Raw genomic sequence first — 21,533 nt, forward strand, 5'->3', positions numbered from 1 at the left:
ATCATTTGCACTTTTGCAGTGTCCCTGCACAAGCCAGATTGTTGTCTGTGTATTTAATGGACGTACACAAACATTGCATTCAATATATTGCTGTAAAAAAAAATTCTCATTTCCTGTTGAATACTTTAGAGCTGAGTTAGATTCAAGAACAAACACCAAAAAAAATGTGGAGCTTACTTTATAAATTTTAATAATGCACACCTAGTCATACAGCATAAAACTAATTAAACTGCAAACTTTCTGATTCAACCAAACAAATAATTTCGACATATATTACTTGATTCAACCGAAGTTAATATTTTACAGCGAATAGAAGGAAAGACCACAGAATTGGTAAACTTAGAACAGGAAAAGTAGAATATTACAAGACGATATTTTTTTAAACATTCAAAGACAGTCTCTCCTTTGGCTTTAAAACAGAGGAAATACTGGGTGCATGGTTGGAGTAGCCAGGTTCATGATCTGGGTTAAGGCTATATAGCCAAGATGGATGTAACCCGCACTTTGTAGCGGGATTAATTCTTAATCATTTAGCTATCTTCTTGTGTTTTTTCTTTTTCAAGACAATAAAGAAAACTAAAAAATGTAACTCATTTTTTGAGTTTATCTAAAGGAATGAAATTAAATGAATTGAAATTGAAATTGAATTCTAGAGAAATAACTTATGCTATATTCTTGAGTTGGATTATAAAAGGAAAAAAAAATGGATTAGAATTAGAAAGGTATAAAATAGAGACCGCTCACTGTCGTCTTTTGCAGGTTTTAAGCCCTAATACCTCAACGATGTATGATGGAGTTTATGATGTAGGCAGACCTTACCCTTACCAAAGTAGAGAGACTGCTTCCTGGTTCTACCTAAATGGTAGAAAATGACTTGTGTCCCTTTATATGAGATGAGGATTGAACCCTTGACTTCTGTCTCCAGATGTCAAAATGTTTACCAAATATTCAAACCACGCTACTTTGAATTAGAAAAGGTATGTGTCTTTCAAATCATCCTAAATATGGTAGAAAGATTAATTTAACAAAATAACTAGATAATCATTTTATTTCTTATTCTTTCATTTCTTTTTTATTCTTAAAAAAAAAACTTAAAAACACAACTTATATTAAAATCACTTGGATTTGTTTTCTTTTCTACCTTAAAAATACTCAAAAACGGAGTACTCCCTCCGTATCAATTAAAATGTTCTATTTTGACTTTTAAAGTCATTCTTTCGCAACTTTGGCCGTAAATTTATTTGTTTGTGTTATGTAATATTTGATATAAAATACATAGATAGATTGAGTTTTAGATGTCCTTTTCAATCATATAACTTTCACTAGCTAATATATTATATAAACAAAAATATTTACGGTCAAAATTAGAAAGCAAAGACTCAGCAAGTCAAATTTGGGACCGAAGGAGTACTAATTTTCATTCTTAAAACCCAAGAAAGCCCAGATCTAAAACCCAATAATATTTAGCCCAGATGAACAGCACCAGCTTCAGAAAGCCCGAGTTCATTATCTTGATAAATCAACCCGACCCAAATTCAATTTTTGTGGGTGACTGACTCTGACTGAGTGAGTGAGTGAGTGGTGTATGGATATGATATCATACTAACTACTCACTGATCAATCAAGCATCAGCATCTCCAAACCTCAAACGGGTACGTTGATTTTTAATCATCAAATCAATTATACATTTCTTATTTATTATTATTAAGTTATAATTGATACCTAATTGTAAAAGTATCTAATTAAGGTTTGTTTCGGACTTTAGAGACCAAATTACTTTCGTATCAAATCAATTATACATTTCTTTTCGGTATCGCTTTATCGCTTATAAATATTTTTCTATCGGAAATATAAGAAAGCAGATACATGTCGCTTGTAAAAAAATTGTTTTTTTTTATATACTAAAATTAGCAGATAAGCAGTTTGAAGCAGATTTTTTTTGTTTTGAGTAAAAGATAAATTTTATAACAACGTACGTAGTACAAGTAATGTGACAGAAGTTCACCCATATGACATGCCATATGTGTGTCGAACAAGCTATAACTAATAGCACAACCGATTCCCTATATCCTACATTACAAAGATTACGCTATAATGCAAGATACAACAAAACAAAATTACAAACAAAAGGAAACTACTAAGATGAGAGCACTCTCCTTAGGCGACTTAAAGGGTTGTTTGCATTGCATAAATCAAACCAAATGGAGGTGTTATCACCCCTACCAATCTTTGACCATACATGGCCACATGGGGACAAATAATGCTTCTTATCTCAAGAAAGTCTTACACCATCCCCAACTCATCCCGGCATGTAGTTGAACATCCCAGAAACTTCTACCCTTTAGCTTATATGAGTAAATCCATTCAACCATAGAGCCTTTTTTTTGTTTAAAATGGACCAAATATGAGAGGAAATTAGCGGAATATAAAAAAATTTGCAATTTTCCTAATCCCGAGTCCCCCCTCGTGCATAGGAAGACAAACTGATTTCCATGCAATCATTGCCTTCCATTTCCCCATCGGACCTTGAGTCCAAAGGAAACCCTGCATTTTCTTTTCAAGTTCATTGATAATACAAGCCGGTAGGATGAAGACAGAGGCCCGGTAGACGTGTAAGGAAGAAAGGACAGACCTTATAAGCTGAACGTGCCCCGCTAGAGCCAGGGATTTATTCGTCCAATTGTCAATACATTACTCAAGCCTTTAACTAGCACCTTACAATCTCTATAGACCATATCACCATAGAGTGTTTGTTATATTCTTATTTACTTAGAAAAACAAGCAATCGGCAGAAAAATAAGCAATCCTAAATACCCCTACTCCAATGGTCTTTCATTGGTATTATTAGGATCATTAAGATTAATTAAGAATTAATCTACATGTTTCATTTATATATTTGAATGACATGCCTTAAACCTTAATAATTTGTTGAGATGGTTATTCGGTGAGTTTATCTATGTGCTTTTTGTCTGTTACGATAATGGAACCAGACAAACTAAAGCATCCAAGTTTGCACCAGAAAAACAAGATTTTATTAGCAACATGCCTGATAATGTGATAATTAATATTCTTGACCGTTTGCCTATACGTGATGCGGTGAGGACTGGTATCTTGTCAAGTACTCAAGTGATTGGAGGTTTAAATGGAATATGCTCACCCAACTTGTATTCAAATCATTTTCCTTAAGCAAAAGATGTTACTCGGGGAAAGACATAAGTAGACTTCTCCTTCATCTTAAAGGTACTGTCACAAAGTTTGTTCTTCATATAATACGTTACCCCATAATCAAGGTCGAAGATATTAGTCATTGGATTCTGTTCTTGTCCAGAAAAGGAATTAAGGAGTTCACTCTCATTAATTACAACGCACCACTTAAATTGCCTACCACATTTTCTCTTGTCTAGACTTGAAACATCTGAAGCTCCGCCGATGTCATTTTTATCCTCCACCTAGTTTTCATGGTTTTCCAAACCTGTCAAGCTTAGAATTGGAGCATATGAGATTTGAAAGTGCCAGTTTTGGGGACTTTATCAACAGGTGTCCTTTACTCGAGATTATGAAATTTAATGATGATGATCCGGTCACTAAGATAAGCCATAAGATTGCAAGGTTTAGAAATATACAGACACTAGATTTCCCATTATGTATGCTTGACAATGTAGCTATCACAAGTTTCAGTATTTTTCAACTTATTGGTTTTCTTCCAAAACTATAGAACTTTGATTTGGATTTTTACAACTGCAAGGTAAGGCTTTAGTTTATTTAAGATTATAGCAAAGGCTTTATGAATTATTAAACACATTACTTGTCCTCTTTTTCTTGTAGGTTGAGGCAGAAGCAGGTGCTAGAAACAGACTTCCTACATCCTTCCGGTCCCTCAAGACTCTTACATTAAGTCACATAGACAGTAGCATCGGCATTATGCTATTGTATGGTTTTAAACTTATCTGTGGCTGCCCAAATTTGCAAACCCTTAACATCAATGTGAGTGAATGCATATGTATTGTATCACTCGTCTTGAAATCTAATTGTTGTGCTTCTGGAACTACTTAATTTTTGTAGGATGGCTATTTTTTGGACTATGATTTTGACCCGCCACCTGAAATTACTTCAGAGGTAGACTACAACTCAATGGGGCAGTTTCAGCTACGGAGTGCTGTGTTTGAAAGTATATACTTGCTTGATCGTTCCCCTTTGAAGAAGGTCTCCATCCATCCTATGGAATATATGTCATCGGATGAAAAGCTAATGTTTTCTAGAAAGTTGTTAAAGCTTCATCGAGCCTCCCCTATAGCTGAAATTGACTTCTACTAGTAAATATTTTAGCATTATCTTTTATTTCTTATAGTTGTGTAAAATTGGTTTATAATTGGTCCTCAGTTCTTGAATAGTGTCAGTAATAGCCGAGATGTGGTCAATATCATCACGTGACGTGTTAAGGTGAGATTTTGCATTTTGTATACCAGTAATGCTATACCCTTCAACGTTAGTACCGGATTTGTAGACAGTTAAACTTCAACGTTGTTACTGGTTTGGGGGTTTCTATACCGGTTGGTACTAAATTTGTAGACAATTAAATGTTAAAGTTGCGAAGGTGATTGCTGTATTATTTCTTCATTATGATATCGAAACATGTTGAATTACGATAAATGGCCTTATAGCTTATCGTATTATGACAGTATCGATGCCTCAAGCATGGACAATTAAGCATTAAGGTAGGTTTGTTTTGCTGTGTTATACATGCTTATATTTCCCTTTATTTATTCCACAACTTTTTTTAGTTTTGTCACATATGAAAACATTCATTATCATGTGTTCTATTGTTAATGTCGTTCACATAAAGTGTATTGGAAGATAGTAGAATTACTAGACAAGAGTAACCCACACTTCGTTGCGGTTTTGATACGTTTAGTATTTATTAACAACGTATCTATAACCGACATTAATTACAAAAGCGTCACAAACGAATAATGTTACACGAAAAATGTTAGCAATCACAATAAAATAACGTATAAATTATATGCCATTATTTAATACTTGCAACATATATAACTGGCATTAATTACAAAAAAAATCACAGACAAATAATATATATCAAACACAATAAAAAAAACAATGTATAAATTTATATGTTAGTATATTATTTAATACGTGATATCAAGTTAAAGTAACTTTGAAGATGACTAAAGTGCATAAATGAATAATGCCAAATAAATTATGTCATAGCAACCACAAAAAAAATAACTTATAAAAGTATTGCAATCAAGGGAATGTCATCGATGAATATGATTTTGGGAGGCATCGAAACGACTGCCTTCGTATGCCGATTAAAAAGTATCAAGATTTTTTATAAAAAAAAATGTATTGTATTTTATACATAGATGCTTGTAAATGTAAGCTCTTGTACTTTATGCATTGCTACTTGTAAACATTAGGTTAGTTTTAAGGTGAATGTATTAATGTATATTTTAGAGCTAACGTCACTTTAATTATATTTATTGAAATTATTTTTAAAAAATATAGAAAAAATTGAAGGAATTAAAAGAAAAATAGACGATGTATCAACCCATAAACAAAAATAAATAAATAACCAATTTTGACTGGTTAAAAAAACCATCCACATAACGCTATACCACAGCATTGATAGGCATGAACGAAGGAGATGAACATACTGAGTCGGGGCTCATTCTAATTGATACTGGGAATTCTGTGATGGATGCTCTTTATGCCGGAGCCTATATGAGCTTCTAGGGCGACAAAGGCTTTTACGTCCGCATCAGTCAAATCCATAGTTACATCGACTAAAATATCAACACACTCACTCTAAAATTCAAGCTGTTTCATATCAAAAGCTCAATTCCAAGTAGCTTTTGAGCCAACCAGTTCTGTAATGTGTAATCAGTGCTTGTAATCTACTCTAGTTCGTCAGCAAACTTCTGTATTTTTATTCAGGATCATATTTTTTCTACATTAGCAGACCATTTCTTTCTACTGCAATTTGCTATGATTAGATACAAACAGTTCAAAAGATGGAACAACCATTATGCACATTAAGACCATATGCAAAATAATATTCATCGTTCAAAGCGGCAGGATAGGATGCAATCAATTATATAACACAAACATCTACGGAAGACTATAAAGCGAACATCTAACCGAGACAGGATTCGAGAGATGGACACATACTGCAATGCATAATAACAAATAAATGATCAAGCTAGCAGAGTCATAAATGGTCTGCAATTAGATAAGAGCCAATGCTGATCCAAAATATTCACACAAGGGGGTTTAGATAAGCGATTTAATGACTATCATGAAGTTAGTCCACAAATAAGACATTCTAAATACAGTAAAAGTATCAAGAGAAAACGATGCAAATACAAATAGACACATATAATTCTACCATTAGTTTGATTCTCGAAACAGAAAAACAACAGCTCATTAAAAGTTTCAAGCGATAGCATGTATAACAATTGCAAATAGTTCATCATAAGCTTAAAAAGCCGAATCTATGAAATTTTTAAACTTATCTAACTCGTTTCACCAACTCGAAGGCAAGTAAGCATGGACAGCATAACCCGTCTTCCAATTATCCAAAAACACAACTTTCCTCACAGCCCAAACCGAAACAATCATCGCCAAAATCATAATCGCCCTCTGAGCAGTCTTACTTTTCACCCTAACCAAAACATGAGTAACAAAAGCCAACAACAATCCAACAATCGTATACAAAAACCCGATAGCAAACCCTTCAGCTCCCAACTGCATTCCAGACCCTTGATAGAAAAACACCAACTTATTCGGATCATTCCTATCCGATATAAACATAGGCATTTTCCTAATTATATTATGCATAGTACCCGAAACACTAAAAAAGTAAACGAAAACCGAACCCATAAGCCAAATTTTCTTATCATGTAACATTGTCTCACCAGCTAAAGCCCTTTTAATCAAAAACGGCAATGATATCAAAAACGCAATCAAAATAAACCCGATTTGGGTTTTCGAAACAATGGGGGGACGATGTATGTGTCCTATAGATATCTTAGTTTTCGACTCGATAAATTCAGACATTGATTCAGCTAAACGAGAGAAATCACCTGCATCCATCTGAATTGAATCAGATTTCAAACTGACTGCATTTGGAGGGAGTAAACGGATATGCGGCAATGCATTAACCCCGAATTGAGCGAAAGACGACTGCGATTCGCCGAATTCGATATCGGCGAAAAAGAGTTTGGAAAGAGTTGCAGGGGAATCTTGGTTGTTTAAAGTGAAGGAATTTGATAAGAGATTGAATTCAGATTTCAGTGATTTTAAGTGGAGTTCAGATTTGTCATGAAGTTGAATTGCATCAAAGAATAGTATTAAGGAAAATGATCTGGGTTTAGTGGAGATGATACGACGGAGGAGGTTGTCGTTTAGGTGGATGACGTTGGAGGGGGAACGTGATTGGATGGATTTAAGTTCTGTTAAGAGATCTGAATCTGACGTGGAGGAAGTGAGGAATGGGGTGAATGAAAGGAGAAGGATGGTGAAGAGGATCGACATTGGTGGTGCGGGGATCTTCATTTGGGTAGGGTTTGTGATTTATTTGTGTTTTTTGAGGATTTGGGGAAGAAAAGAAGACTGAAAGAGAAGTTGACTTTGACTTGTTGTGTTTTTGAAGGTGTGAATCACTTCGTCCAATGGGAGACTGACATGTCAAACATTGTTAACGGAGCCTAAGATTCGTAAATCGTATTATCTTCGTTCGTTTTGCATTAGCTTCATGCTAATAAATTAAAATCTTAACTGATACCAATTGCCATTGGCATATCAAATACCAATAAATCCTTATCATTTTTACTTATTAAACACAATAATATTCATAAAAAAATATATATATATTTTTAAAGCTACAAAAGCATTTTACTTATAAAACAATCATGAGACTCAAATACGTATAAAAAAAACACGTTAGAATAATCTGTTATGATTGAAATATATCAAAGGTTACAATGTGTTGGATTTTACCCAGTCAAGTAACGGATCTATCTCTAAAACTTTCTCATTTTGAGTTTACTAGACGGGTGTATGCGCATTGCAGCGGTACCATTTTAAATGCGATGGTTAAGTGTGGCAGTGATAGATATGGAAGACGATGGTCCGGGTGTGGATGATGATGGACACTGTCACACTAGACAATGATTGTATGAAAGAAAAGGAGACAGAATTGGTGTAAAGAGTATGAAAGAAAGGAAGACAAACTAATGGTGTGAAGTAAATGTGTTACTTATTTTAGGGTTAGGGGTAATTCATGCCAACATAAGATCGGATCTATGGCACTATCAGTGCCTCTAAATTCATGCCAACATAAGAATAAATAGCGTGGAAGTGACAAGCATTGGTTCAAATCTGTAGAAGAATAAGAAAAACGACTTGCTTAAAAAAAAAGAACACTTCAAATGCTTGTGGGTTAACCGATAACCAAAATTGACACAAGCAATGAACGAAGGGTGTCAACGGTCGCTTAAGCGGTGCTCATCACTATGCACAATTGGGAGGAGTCTAAGATAGACAAAAGTGCTTTAGTTAACAACCAACCTTAGCTTGATTTATGCATTAATTAAGTTAGTTCTCTCACAAAGAAATAACAATCTACTTTAGATTTCTTAGGTTGGCAAATATGCACGCTGACCACACATGCGACTAACGAAGGCCAACGGGCCGTTAAATTTGGTCATGTGCCGGATGTGCCTAACACGTGCGAGGGTATATTGGTCATATACCCATCTATTTCTAGCATATTGCCCAAACTTATAAGAAACCAGAAGCAAGTTGCAACTCTACCTGATGGATGATTGTCTATAACCGAAACCAAACTACATGTCGTCCGCACTTTCTTAACAAATAGAAAGGCTGTGGAGGGTCTAAGCTGCCCGAAAGAACTGGGTGAAAATTTCAAAGACTAGTATGTTGTCCATCAACTCGTTAGGTGGTGAGCAGTCTGCTGAGGCCTGAGCATAAAATATGTTCAAACCGAGCTGATATCACGAGTTTGAAATTCGATTCCTCACTGTCAAAGTTGTTCATTCGTTTTTCGTAAGCTTATTAATGTCTTGCTTACAACATCATATGCCTCTTTTCTTTTTTGTCTTTATTCTTCACTGATGCAAACCAACGACAAGCATGTGCCAATAGGTCGCTAAACCAACGAGCTCATCAGTTAACCGACGAAGTGCCCTTGGCAAATGGCACAGGTCTAATATTAAAGCTTATTTGAACATTACTCTTGCTTGCTAAAATTCAGTAACAATGGAGTACGAGACTTTACCATACAACATCATCTACAAAAACACATCAAAAAATTATTCAAAGTATCTGACTGGAGACACTTGACACAAATAAACATAACTATTACAAATCAGAAATAACTCAACTCATACAAAATCACAAAAATGTTACCTAAAATTGCATATCAACTGTTTATACATTTTTGTACTAGGTTTAAGTCCCATTTCCAGCATTTCATCGTGCAATTTCATGGCTTTTTTCAACTCGTTGTCGTGAAAGAAACCATTAATCATTATCACGAAACTTTCACTAACAAGCAAGTTATTGATTCTCATGTAATCAAAGATTCGTTCTGCATCTTTAACCATCGGCACGTCCAAAAGTCCAGTTAGAAGTGCATTATAAGTTTTTGAATCCAAAGTTAACTCCTTTTTCTCCATTTGATCATGCATTTTTATGGCTAAATCGACACGTCCCTTGTTGCAGTAATGTTTAACTAAGCATCCACAGCAAGAAGCATCGAGACAGATGGATTCTTGAAGAGCCAAATTTGCAAGCTCTTCTGATTCTTGCCATCGGCGTTTCTTGCATTGAGAAATAATGTATTTTGATAACGCCATTGGGGATGGTTTATAACCTCTTGAGATCATATTTACGAGTAATGAACTAACTTCTTTTGATAAATCTTCGTTGCAAAGAACGTTAATAAACTCATTATAAAGACTGGGGTTCACTTGTATTCTTCTTTTTTCAATAAAATGGTAAGTTTCTATTGCATCCTCTACACGAGCTTCCATTGATAACGCACGTAACATACAACCATAAGTCTCGCTTTCTAACGAGCTTTGGACATCACAAGCTGTCTTAAACAACATTTGAGCTGCATAAGTCTTTCTAATATCACAAAGCTTTCTAATAAGTAAATCACGTCCAGTTAAAGTTTTTGAAACATACCCTTTTTCTACCATGGACTCCATTGCGAATTTGATCTTTTCATCGTTTTTATACCTACACGCACCATTAAGAATCGAGGCAAAAGTATTAAACCCTGGACTTAGTTTTCTCTTAGACATTTCATCAAACATGTGCAATGCAATTTCAAACATTCCCATTTCACTACAACACTCAATGACTAAATCATATATCACCGAATCATGAATACCCGTATCGATAATCCTAATCATCCCATCAACTTTACGCTGTTTCTTTAAAAGTCTCGCAATCACAAGCCAAGTAAACTGATCAATCAATACCCCATGGCGAATCACAACACCTAAAAAACACAATCCCAACTCAACCTCGTCGTTCTCCTGTAACGAATTAAGCAATGTATTACACAAACCAACTGAAAACAACTCATTTTTGTCTAAACATTTGGCAAAGTTAAAAACTTCCAACCCTTTTAAACACAAGCCATATTCACAATACAAACAAATGACACAATCAAACACTTTTAAACACTTTCTTGAACTATTGAAGTTTAAATCTTTTTCACATGATTTAATAACAAATTTAACAACTTGATCAGGTGGGTTGTTCTTAATTACTGAATCCAATATGGGTTTTGAATGATTTACAAAACCATGGCTCATTAACAAATGGGTCAGTTTGCATTGAATATAAAGATTTGGTTCAAAAGATGTGTTTTTTATTGACCATTTGAAGAAATCAAGACTTATTTGAGGTTGGTTTTTTGTTGTGGTGAGGATTTGGAGAAATATGGATGGTGTTAATTTGGATTTGAGGTTTAAGGTTTGAAGAAGTGAGGGCCAATTCTGTCTTTGTAAAAGAATTGATGAAACTTGTGAGATTAAATTTGTGTTGTTGATCTTTGTTCTCCAATTTTGAGTAATTTTTGTTGTCTTATTTGAGATTGATTTGATTAAAAGCTTGGAGTTTTGCAATTGCATAATGATTTTGCAGTTTTTGAATATGGAAAATAGGGAACTGGACTACTTTGAGCATATTTAAGCTTTCTTAAGATTTTTTTTTTTTCATATTGATTTATTCTTAATATATTCTTCGCACGACGTCTGAGAATTTCAGAAAAGTTGACTTGCAATGTGGGCCGTTCGATTCCGTTGACTTTAGATCTGTGCCTTTGATTCCCAAATATCCAAGGCCGTTGGATCAAGTCTGAGATTAAATCTCAGCCGTTTATAATTTAAAGTTCTCGAATTATATATATATATGGCTACCATAGCCAAGAAACAAAATTAATTTGAAGATTAAATCTTAATTATTAAAAATATAAAAATAATTAATCTAAGCCATTAAAATAAAAAGTAAAATCAATGTTTTGTAAATATAGAAACATGATTAAGTTACATACATACAATCACTACATATGCATGCTACATAGTCCGTGAATTCATGAAAACGTAAAAGTCAAATTCATATTTTACTTAAATATGGAAATTATATTTTGGCTTACAAATAGAATTGCAAAAACGCGTATACACGGACGAAGGCAACCTAAATATATTGGTTATGAATTAGCTATCTAATAAAAAAAATATAATTAATGATAGTTATGTAATTAATTCCCATTAAGTTATATAAATAATTTTACACTATAAAAGCACCATATCCTTCTCATTCGAATGAAACATATTTTTAAACAAAAAGATGAAGAATTTTATAACAAACAATATGAAGAATGTAATGTAGTTTTACATTCATATTTCCATATTATTTTATGTGTTATATAATTTAAAAGATATTATTCTTATTTTTTTTTTCTATAAGACTCTGAAAGATATCGATGACTACAAGAATGACAAGAAAAATGAGGATGCATTTGATTTTAATGAACACAACTTGAACGAGGGCAACGACTTTTTTAAAGATGATGTACCTAAATAAGGAAGCGAGGGTTCATTGAGCAAAAAGATAAAGCGTGAGGCGAACCTCAAAATAATGGAATTGCATGAAATTATCAATGTTTTTTTTAGAACAGCATGAAGTTATCAATGTTAAAGATTCAGGCGATGAAAATGTAACATTATATAATACAATACTTATAGTAACAAAGAAAGATATGTAACTCTCTATTTTTTTTTCCCCCTTTTTTTTGTAAGATGATGTAAAGTCGGTAAAATATAACATCCCTAGGATGAAAGATCAAGTTTCTATTAAAAAGCATCACATAGAAATTCCTAGGATGAAAGATCAAGTATGTATTCAAAAGCATCACATACATCTAATATGTTATAAACTTGCTTATTGATTCGTTTACGTAAAATGTATCTAATTCTTTGTTATATCATTTTTTTGTAGGATGATTTTGATTGGGATTCGCTTTCAGATGATGATGATATCCCATTGATCAAATGTAAAAATAAGAAACTCAAGAGGAAAAGTATATTTCGCCTAATAGATGAAGACTAATATTTCATCTTTTTATGTTATTCAATAAAGTTTATTACTTTTTTATTTCATATTGTTGATGGTTTGATTTTTTAAGTCTTTATTGTCAATGGAACTAAGTTTGATTGTTTTAATAAATTTTGTTGTTTTCATATCTTCTTCTTATACTCTAATATCTTTCAATCATTTTGTTTTGTTCATATATAATAACATGCACGCACAACATTTTATAATAAACCAACTATATATATGTATTTGAAAATTGGTAAGTATGGTATACATATTGCGCTAATTTCATATATATTTTGAATTTGAAAAATTAAGCTGTATATGTATTTGAAATAGATGGGTCAAAAGTTGACTTTTAGCTCTCATAATTTGACTTTGATTGTAAATGGTCAGGATTGTAAATTATCTCAAAAGCCTTTCATGTTAAAATTATCTTAAATATCAACTTCCATTTGGTATAAAAATCATGCCATATATTACTTATTGGATAGTTAAAGTCAATTAAAATTTCTTTTATAAATGTTAAGTATTGTATTTAATATACTTTATTAATTACACAAAAAAATATGAATAAAATATATCTCATGCATACATCCGGGTATTACACATGACCGTTAAATAAACTAAATTAGAAGAATGGTCTTTTACACTTGAAAGATATTTTTGTAAACATTGAAATAAATAATGAAAAATTCCTATCAAAAGTAAAGTTAGAAAGACCTTTAGACAAAATTATGAAAAATGTATTTATTATACGGGGAAATGAGTATAGGGTTGTCTCTCATCTAAGCTTAGATGGAGAACACCTCACAATTTATTTTTTTAATCCATGAATATCATGGGGGGCCCATCATTTGTTTAAAATACAAATATTATTAAAATATTTGTGTGTGAGGGGTTCCCCATCTAAACTTAGATGGGAAACAACCCCATACTCACTTTTCCCTTATTATATCTACATTTTTGTTCGAAATTATTTACAACAATATAGAGGTATTATATATAGCTAATTGATTTAATACAAAAAAGTGTATTTAATATCTACTAACATTTTTGGAAATAATGTACAACAATGTAATGATATATATACTCAATTGATTCGTGTAAAACAAATTTACATAACATAGTGTCAACATTACAACAATGTAATGATATATATTTTCCATTTACTTCTTTCACTTTCAATTTATTTGTTTGAATGTTTATGACTTATTTGTTTTTCACTCATCTTATGTTTGTGTTTGCAACGTTTTATATTACATGCGTAACTAATAAAAGTTGGATGTTTACATTTTTGTTATTTATTTTTTATTTATATATAAAGATCATGTACTCTTAGTTTTATATAAGCATATGTTGTTCCGAACCCGGTCAATGACCGGGTATAGATCTAGTTTCCTTGGCCCTTGGATCAAGAGTGAAAATAAATCTCAATCGTTTATTCCTTAACTTCTCGAATATTTTTGTCCGTTTGATAAAGTGTCAGATTAAATCTGAACCGTCTATTCCCGAAATTCCAAGACCGTTGGATCCAGCTGGTTAATTAATTTTCGTCCATTGGATTTGTATTCTAACTGCAGGTCTATTGTATCATAACTGTTGCGTTTTACAGGATTAGTACCCTTTTTACTTTTTGCTGAGTATCTAATATGTGTGTTTTATGGTGGTTTCATATTGACCAGGTCAAATTTCGCCTTCAAAAAAAGGAGGAAACTGATTTTTTTACAACCAACTTTACATCGGCTATATATACCACACTTCAGTTACATTTAACACATTTTATTTTTATCACAAAACTTATCTTAGCGTATTGTTTTCCACAAAATGTCAACTGCATGTGATACTGGTAATGCGAATAATGTACCGTGTTTGCCTGTTGATTCTGTTGTGGTTGGGAGTTGTCGTGATGACAAGAAGATTCTTCTTAAACCAAAAACGTACCAAAAATTGGAAGACGATGTTGAGGATACTCTGTTTGCAAACTACAATAATATATATTATTTACTTGAAGAAGGTTGCCGCTATATTTCGACTGAGTTTGAACACATACTGTCAAACTTTAAGAAGTATGTCAAAGATAACAAGGTTATTCAGTGGCGGTGGGATAAAGATGTTGGTCTTTCTAAGGAGCAGGTTTATTTCATAATTTAACTTTTGTTTTGTATTTGACACTTTTAATTTGTTTACGATATTATTTAATTTACTCTTTTTTTTATGGTTTTTGTCTTACTTAGGATTAAGCATATTGCAATTTTTTTATTGTTTTGATTTTACACTTTTAAGCAATTGTGTTTAATATAATCTTTGTTTTGTGGCGTATAGTTGTATTTACCGGCTTAAAGTTTGGACCTTCACTTTTACATGAAGATATGTAAACACATTCATGCTGAAGATATTACTTAGTTTACTCTTCTTTTTTATGGTGTATCAGTGGTTTATTTCGGGTTCTAAGTAGGACATTCATTTTGACATGAAGATATCAAAACATATTCAGCCTGAAGATGGTTACATTGGTCAAGTTGTTGCTGAATGCAATTTAAAATTTTTACTATATAAAGCTGAAATATTTTTATCATCGAAGTTTGATTCTATAACATGTAATAGTTTACAAGAAGTTTGGCACCAAGACTTTTGAAAATGAGAATGCAATGATTCTGTATTCCTTTCCGATGATGAGGTAAAGTAAAATTTATTTGATGAGATTTAAATATTAACAATTATTGAATCAGTTTTTTATAAAGCCAATCCCGTTGATTTTATTTTTTTATTGTTTAATATCGTTTTAGGGTGGTAAAGAGGCAGGCCTTTTGGATGCGCAACCTGGCTCCAACTCGACATTCCGGATGCGCAACCTACCAACATTTTAGATTGGATTTCGGGATTACATGTGACGAAGAAATATAAGAACATTGTCCAAGCAATATGTTTCACTTGGTGGTGGGTTTTCTCTGGAGGTAAAGGAATAACGTGGTCTTCAATGGAAACAACTCCTCTAGTATAGACATTTTTCATATTATAGTTTCTTTTTCTTATTTTTGGATTAATTGTTATACTCAGTAGTAAAAAAGATAGTATGCCACTTTGGAAAATTTGTCCTAACTATCTAATGTAATTTTGGTGTTTTTTCGGTTTTTTGCCGAAAGTCATCACTTCTAATGATATAATTGTTAAAAAAAAAAATTTAAAAGACATAACATAAATACTATGTGTATATTTCATTACATCCCCATCTCATGTGCTAATATCTAACAAAAAAATAACTTTTTTCAAAGGCATAATAAAAAATATGGAGTACTTAATACCAGTTAATATACAAGATACTGTTTTCTACCAATGTAGTTAGAGCATGTATAATAATGTCGCCTTTGACGACATATAAGGCCAAGCGCCGGGGTAATCGGGTGGACCATTACCCAAATCGGGTTGTATTGGTTCGGAAGGGCCAACGTTATTATATCCACGTCGAGATTTAGTAGGTAGTTATCTTTTTCTTCTTTTTTTTTCTTTTTTTTTTCTTACATTATTTTGCCAATTTTAGTGACAGTTTCAAATTTTTTTAATGGAGTTTGAATATTGAAGAAGATGACTATCGAAGAAAATGACAACCATCACTTATTATTATTATTATTATTATTATTATTATTATTATTATTATTATTATTTGTTTATAGTTATGTATTCTGAATTTTAACTATGAGGTTACTTTACTTTTTAAACCATATAGTTTTCATATACTCCCTTCTTCCCATTAAAAGTATTCAATTTTGAATTTTTAAAGTCTATTTTATATAAGTTTGACCTTAAATATTTTTCATTAGATTATGTAGTACTCAATGAAAGTTATACCAAATAAAAAGACATTTAAACCATGATCAAATTATATAACTTTTATCAAGTATTATGCAACAAACAAAAAAAATTTTTTGTCAAAGTTGTTAGAGGAAGACTTTGAAAATTTAAAGCTAGACACTTTTAATAAAACAGAGAGAGTATTTTCAATATAATGAAAAAGTTTATAAATGTAACATTGTATACATTCTATTATTTAATTATTTAATAGCGAGTTAGTTTTAATAATTAGCATTAAAAAAAACACATGAACATCTAAATGAACAGTATGCAGATTGATTTGTTGTTTTTACATAATTTTTTATTATAATTATAATTTTTATTCTTCTTAAATGTTGTAAAAGCCTAAAAGGTTTAATTTATATTATATATATGTTATTTTTAATAAGAAAGTGTAAAAATAATATTATGTGGTGTGATATTGTTACGAATATGGTGTCGTTATTGTTATAAATGTGGTGTGATTATTAGGTGGTGTTGAGTGGTGCTGATGTGTCACACCCCCTGGCGTGGTGCTGTGAACCACTACTAATCCTCTTAACGTGGTGGAGTATTTTGCTACAAACACTTTCTTTGCCCTCAAAATTCGCTTTCATTTTTGTTAAGGGTGTTTGGTAGAATAGAATAAAAAGTAGGGAAAGAGAATAGGAAAGCTTTCTCTAGTTTGGTTGCACTAGAGAAAAAAAATGTAATAAGATAGGAATCCCCTAATCTATGTATCATTTGTGTAATATTCGTGATTTTTATGTGTAATTAACGTGAATTAAACGTGATTAATTTTGATTTAATTCCTTGATTTTTGTGGCTTAATCGATTCTCGACCCGTTAACTCGAACGTGTTAAATGATTTATTGCTCTAATTGATTTAAATATTTCATTTATTTAATTACGAATTAGAGAGCGTGTATTTATGCTAACGAGACTATGTGAACGTATTGATCGGGTTAGGACGTAAAACGACTTATAAGTGAACTAGAAACATAATCGGGTGATACATGGGTCGACCCATGACCCAACCCTATCCATCACCCAATCCCACACTCACACTTTCATCCATTCAGACCCACCTCCCATTTCTCTCTCATTCTCACTAAATGCATCACCAACACATCTCCTCACTCTCCCTCTAAATTCTTGAGTAATTAATGTTATCCAATTCAAATTAGTCATAAATTCTTCATCATCATCATCATCAACTAAACACCATATCAAAAGATCAAGTTTCCAAGTGCAAGAAAACTCCACCTTTGAGTCAAAAATCCGAATTTGAAGTCTTGAGGTGTTTTGGTAAGTGAAGCTTAACTTAATTTCTCCATTTTATATCATTAAACATGTTTCTTAGTCAAATCTTATGAGTTCTTAGCCAAAATTAAGTTAAAAACGAAATTTGGGTTTTCTAAGGTTTGGTTTGGGTCAAGAATTATTTTGGAGATGATTTGATGTTTTGGATGAAAATTATGAGGTGGGTTATGTTTATTTATGTCAAAGTATGTTTAATTATGCTTCAAAATGAGTCTTGGAACCTCCTAAATCGATTTCAAGGTCAAAAATTGAGTTTAGGCTGAGTTTGGTTCATGTTTGGCTTGATTTGGGACTAATCTGGGCAAAGGTGCGCCGCACCTCCTCCATGGTACGCCGCACCAAGTTCTCGACTAAACTTCCTGACCAAAATATAAACCGCACCTCCTCCATGGTGCGTCTCATCTGCAAGGGTGCACCGCACCTCCACCATGGTGCGCTGCACATATCCCCTATACAAAGTAAACTTACTTATTTTGTTTAACAATCACAACTTTTGATCCGTAAGTCCGTTTTAGGCATATAAGATATCATTGGAATCGTATGAGAGTCTACTTTCTCATGGTGTCATACTTTTGGAGTGAACCCACCTTCATTTTCAAAGTTGTCATGCCAAAGTGTCTTGTTTATGTTCGTAGAGCCATTAAGGTCATAGTGAGTCATGTCATGATCAAACGAGTCCCAATTTATGAACTTGTGAATGTGTAATGATGTGTAAATATGAATAGCTATAGGTGGTGAACGTGTGACGATTGTTGAGCGCTTGTAACTCGATCTTATCTCTTCATTGCCGAGCAAGGTGAGTTTTGTAGCCCCTACATTTATTTTATTTGGGGTGGAAAGTGTACTCGTTATTAAACAGTTGTCGGTTGATTCGCTTGCTATGATATGAAACGAGACGTTGAATGGTTACTTGTTTATGTGATTGTATGTGGTTATCGCGCTTTATTTGTTATGTAAGTCGTGCCAAAAACGTATTTCGCGCATTGTTCATCATTGTAATTCGTGCTGGTTTATCGTGCATTATTTATTTTGTAAGTCGTGCCAGAAACGTATTTCGCGCATTGTTCATCATGTAAGTCGTGCCGGTTTATCGCGCATTATTTATGTAAGTCGTGCCGTTATAACTGTTATTAAACGTAAACGTTGACTTGTGTTGATTTGTTTGAACGTGACTAGGTATTCTAATCCCCGTGTATCATTAACGGTTGATATCCCGACACTTGATTTTCATTACTTAAACCTACGAACTCACCAACTTTATGTTGACACGTTTTAGTACACTTTTTCAGGTGAACAGGTTAATGGAAGACGTATTGGATGATTTATGGCTTGATTGTGCTAGGATTGGACTTGGACTTGGACTTCATGGATCCGTTATTCATAGTTCTTGATTATGGGTTATGCTTAGGATCATTCACCATCTTTTGAACTATATTTTGTAAACGTTTGATGGGCGTGCTCCTTATCCATTTTTGTATGGTTCCGGTACTTGAAATTGATTGATTTATGGCTTGTCCAATCCTTTTAATGCATTCCAGATTGTCTCTACTTAATTTCCATGTCGTGTTGTGCTTAGTATGTAACCCTCATGATTCTATATTGTTGGGGTGTTACAATTTGGTACCCACTAATCTCTGAGTCAGGGTAGTGTCCAAGATAATATTTTCATTTGTTTCTACTCTCTATGATTCCATCCTACTAAACACCCTTTTAGTTTCTATTTACATCATCGTCTTGTAGTCTGATCACACGAGTATAACTAGGTAATTTTCAAATAATCTCAAATGCAAATATGATCATCCTTAAATTACTTAAGAAATTTTACAAAATATCGAGAGCTTTAGTTTTATATCGAACAACAAATGTTATGTCTTACATTTTTTTTTTATTATTGTTAATATGTTATGCTTCAAACGACACAGATAATTTTTTTATAATTTAATGGTTTAAACTATGTCAATGCGTTATGGTCATATTAAAAGACTTGGTTAGATCTTGTCTTTAACTAGTTAAATAATTTTGGTTATTCCAAATTAGCTATTTTTTAAAAGAAAACTAGATTAAACTCATGCGTTACATGATAATAATTGTTGTTGTAAAAATATGTTAAAATTAAGTTATGCATCTTCTATATTTAAAGTATAAGAATACAATATTGTAGCAACGATATATTAAATTTAAATGACTGACTTATTAAAGAGAGTTACATCATAAATGAATATATTTTACATACTAACCAATAGAGCTTCAAACGACACATATAGTTTTTTATAATTTAATGGTTTAAACTATGTCAATGAGTTATGGTCATATAAAAAGACTTGGTTAGGTCTTGTCTTTAACTACTTAAATAATTTTTGTTATTTGAAATTAGCCATTTTTAGAAGAAAATTAGATTAAACTCATGCGTTGCATGATAATAATTGTTGTCGTAAAAATATGTTAAAAGTAAATTATCATCTTCTATATTTAAAGTATAAGACTACAATATTGTAGCAACGATATATTAAATGACTTACTTATTAAAAACAGTTACATCATAAATAAATATATTTTACTACTAACCAATATAATTGTTTTTTTTAAAATATCTAAATTATAAAATTGAAATGAAGGAATAAAGATATATAAAGTATAATATTATTGTTTTTTTTAATAATATCTAAATTATAAAAATGAAATCAAGGAATAAGGATATATAAAGTATACTTACCATCAATATAAGTTCAATTTCAATGCATAAAGCATAAATGGAAAGAGTTTATTTTTAAAAAATAAATAATTTATTGAATTTTAGTTTGAGATAAGATTTTTATTTGATAACTAAAAGGTAAAATAAGATCCTTTAAAATTCAACGGATGAAAAGAAAAACAATGTTCTATATTATATTTATGTACGTCGTTAGCTTTTAAGACTTTATCATCGGAATAAATGGATCTCTATTTGATTTGGGCTTTATGATCGTTTAGCCGTTAGAAAAATTGTACGTGGACTCGAAAACATCGAAAACAGGAGGAATACTAGTTGTTTTGTGAAAATGCCAAATTTAGTAAAATACTTAAAAGTTAAATCAATTAAAGACTTAATAAGTAAAAATAGACATGTTTATATCCGTCAGAAAGCTATTAAAAAGTTACGTTTAAATATGACCACAAAATAGATTAACGGGTCACGAGTCTTCTAGAATGGTCGGGTCAAACGAGTTTTAGTAGGGTCAAAGAAAGTCAAACTCGGTCATGGGGGGAGCATGAACCAACAAAACCCTAAAATTCCCAACCATAGCCTCCCATTTCCTCATTTTCACTTCACACAGCCACACCTCTCTTTTCCCTTTCCTCTCTAGCCGCCCCCTCCCTCTTTTCCTCTATCAAAACCGACGGCCACCACCATCAAACCACCACAATCGCCACTAAATCTTTATCATTTCTTACTTTTCTTTTAGATCTTGGTAAGTTATGATTGTTTAACATCAAAAATCAAATTTTTCTTGTATATATATATATATTTTCGGATTATATGTAAATATATCTATGTAATTCCATGTCGTGCTGTACTTTTGAGGGTCGTGTCATGAGTCCGTCTGCTAAAGAGGTTAGCTTGATTGATGTCCCCGTTGTTCGGGACTATCAGGATGTCTTCCCTGATGATTTACCTGGCTTACCTCCGTCTCGATAACTTGATTTTCGCATTAGTCTCGTTCCTAATGCAGCTCCTGTAGCAAAATCTC

At 32.3% G+C, this 21,533-nt stretch overlaps 2 protein-coding genes and 1 pseudogene across 2 annotated transcripts; 1 reads left to right on the top strand and 2 right to left on the bottom strand.

Moving 5' to 3' along the window:
• Nucleotides 1-2,904: 2,904 nt before the first annotated feature.
• On the top strand, nt 2,905-4,617 carry LOC122597053 (annotated as a pseudogene).
• Nucleotides 4,618-6,372: 1,755 nt separating this feature from the next.
• On the bottom strand, nt 6,373-7,632 carry LOC122595643 (probable dolichyl-diphosphooligosaccharide--protein glycosyltransferase subunit 3B). The gene has a single exon (XM_043768051.1). The coding sequence runs from the start codon at nt 7,570-7,572 to the stop codon at nt 6,541-6,543; it is 1,032 nt and encodes a 343-aa protein (XP_043623986.1). The 5' UTR covers nt 7,573-7,632; the 3' UTR covers nt 6,373-6,540.
• Nucleotides 7,633-9,443: 1,811 nt separating this feature from the next.
• On the bottom strand, nt 9,444-10,868 carry LOC122597054 (pentatricopeptide repeat-containing protein At4g21170). Its single transcript, XM_043769690.1, has one exon. It carries the CDS (start codon nt 10,866-10,868, stop codon nt 9,444-9,446), a length of 1,425 nt encoding a protein of 474 aa, XP_043625625.1.
• Between the last annotated feature and the right edge of the window lie 10,665 nt (nt 10,869-21,533).

This window comes from Erigeron canadensis, chromosome 4, assembly GCF_010389155.1.
Source record: "Erigeron canadensis isolate Cc75 chromosome 4, C_canadensis_v1, whole genome shotgun sequence".
In the NCBI taxonomy this organism is placed as follows: domain Eukaryota; kingdom Viridiplantae; phylum Streptophyta; class Magnoliopsida; order Asterales; family Asteraceae; genus Erigeron; species Erigeron canadensis.

Coding starts and splice junctions, on each gene's coding strand:
- LOC122597054 (XM_043769690.1), bottom strand. CDS start 10,868: ATGAGCCATGGTTTTGTAAATCATTCAAAACCCATATTGGATTCAGTA.
- LOC122595643 (XM_043768051.1), bottom strand. CDS start 7,572: ATGAAGATCCCCGCACCACCAATGTCGATCCTCTTCACCATCCTTCTC.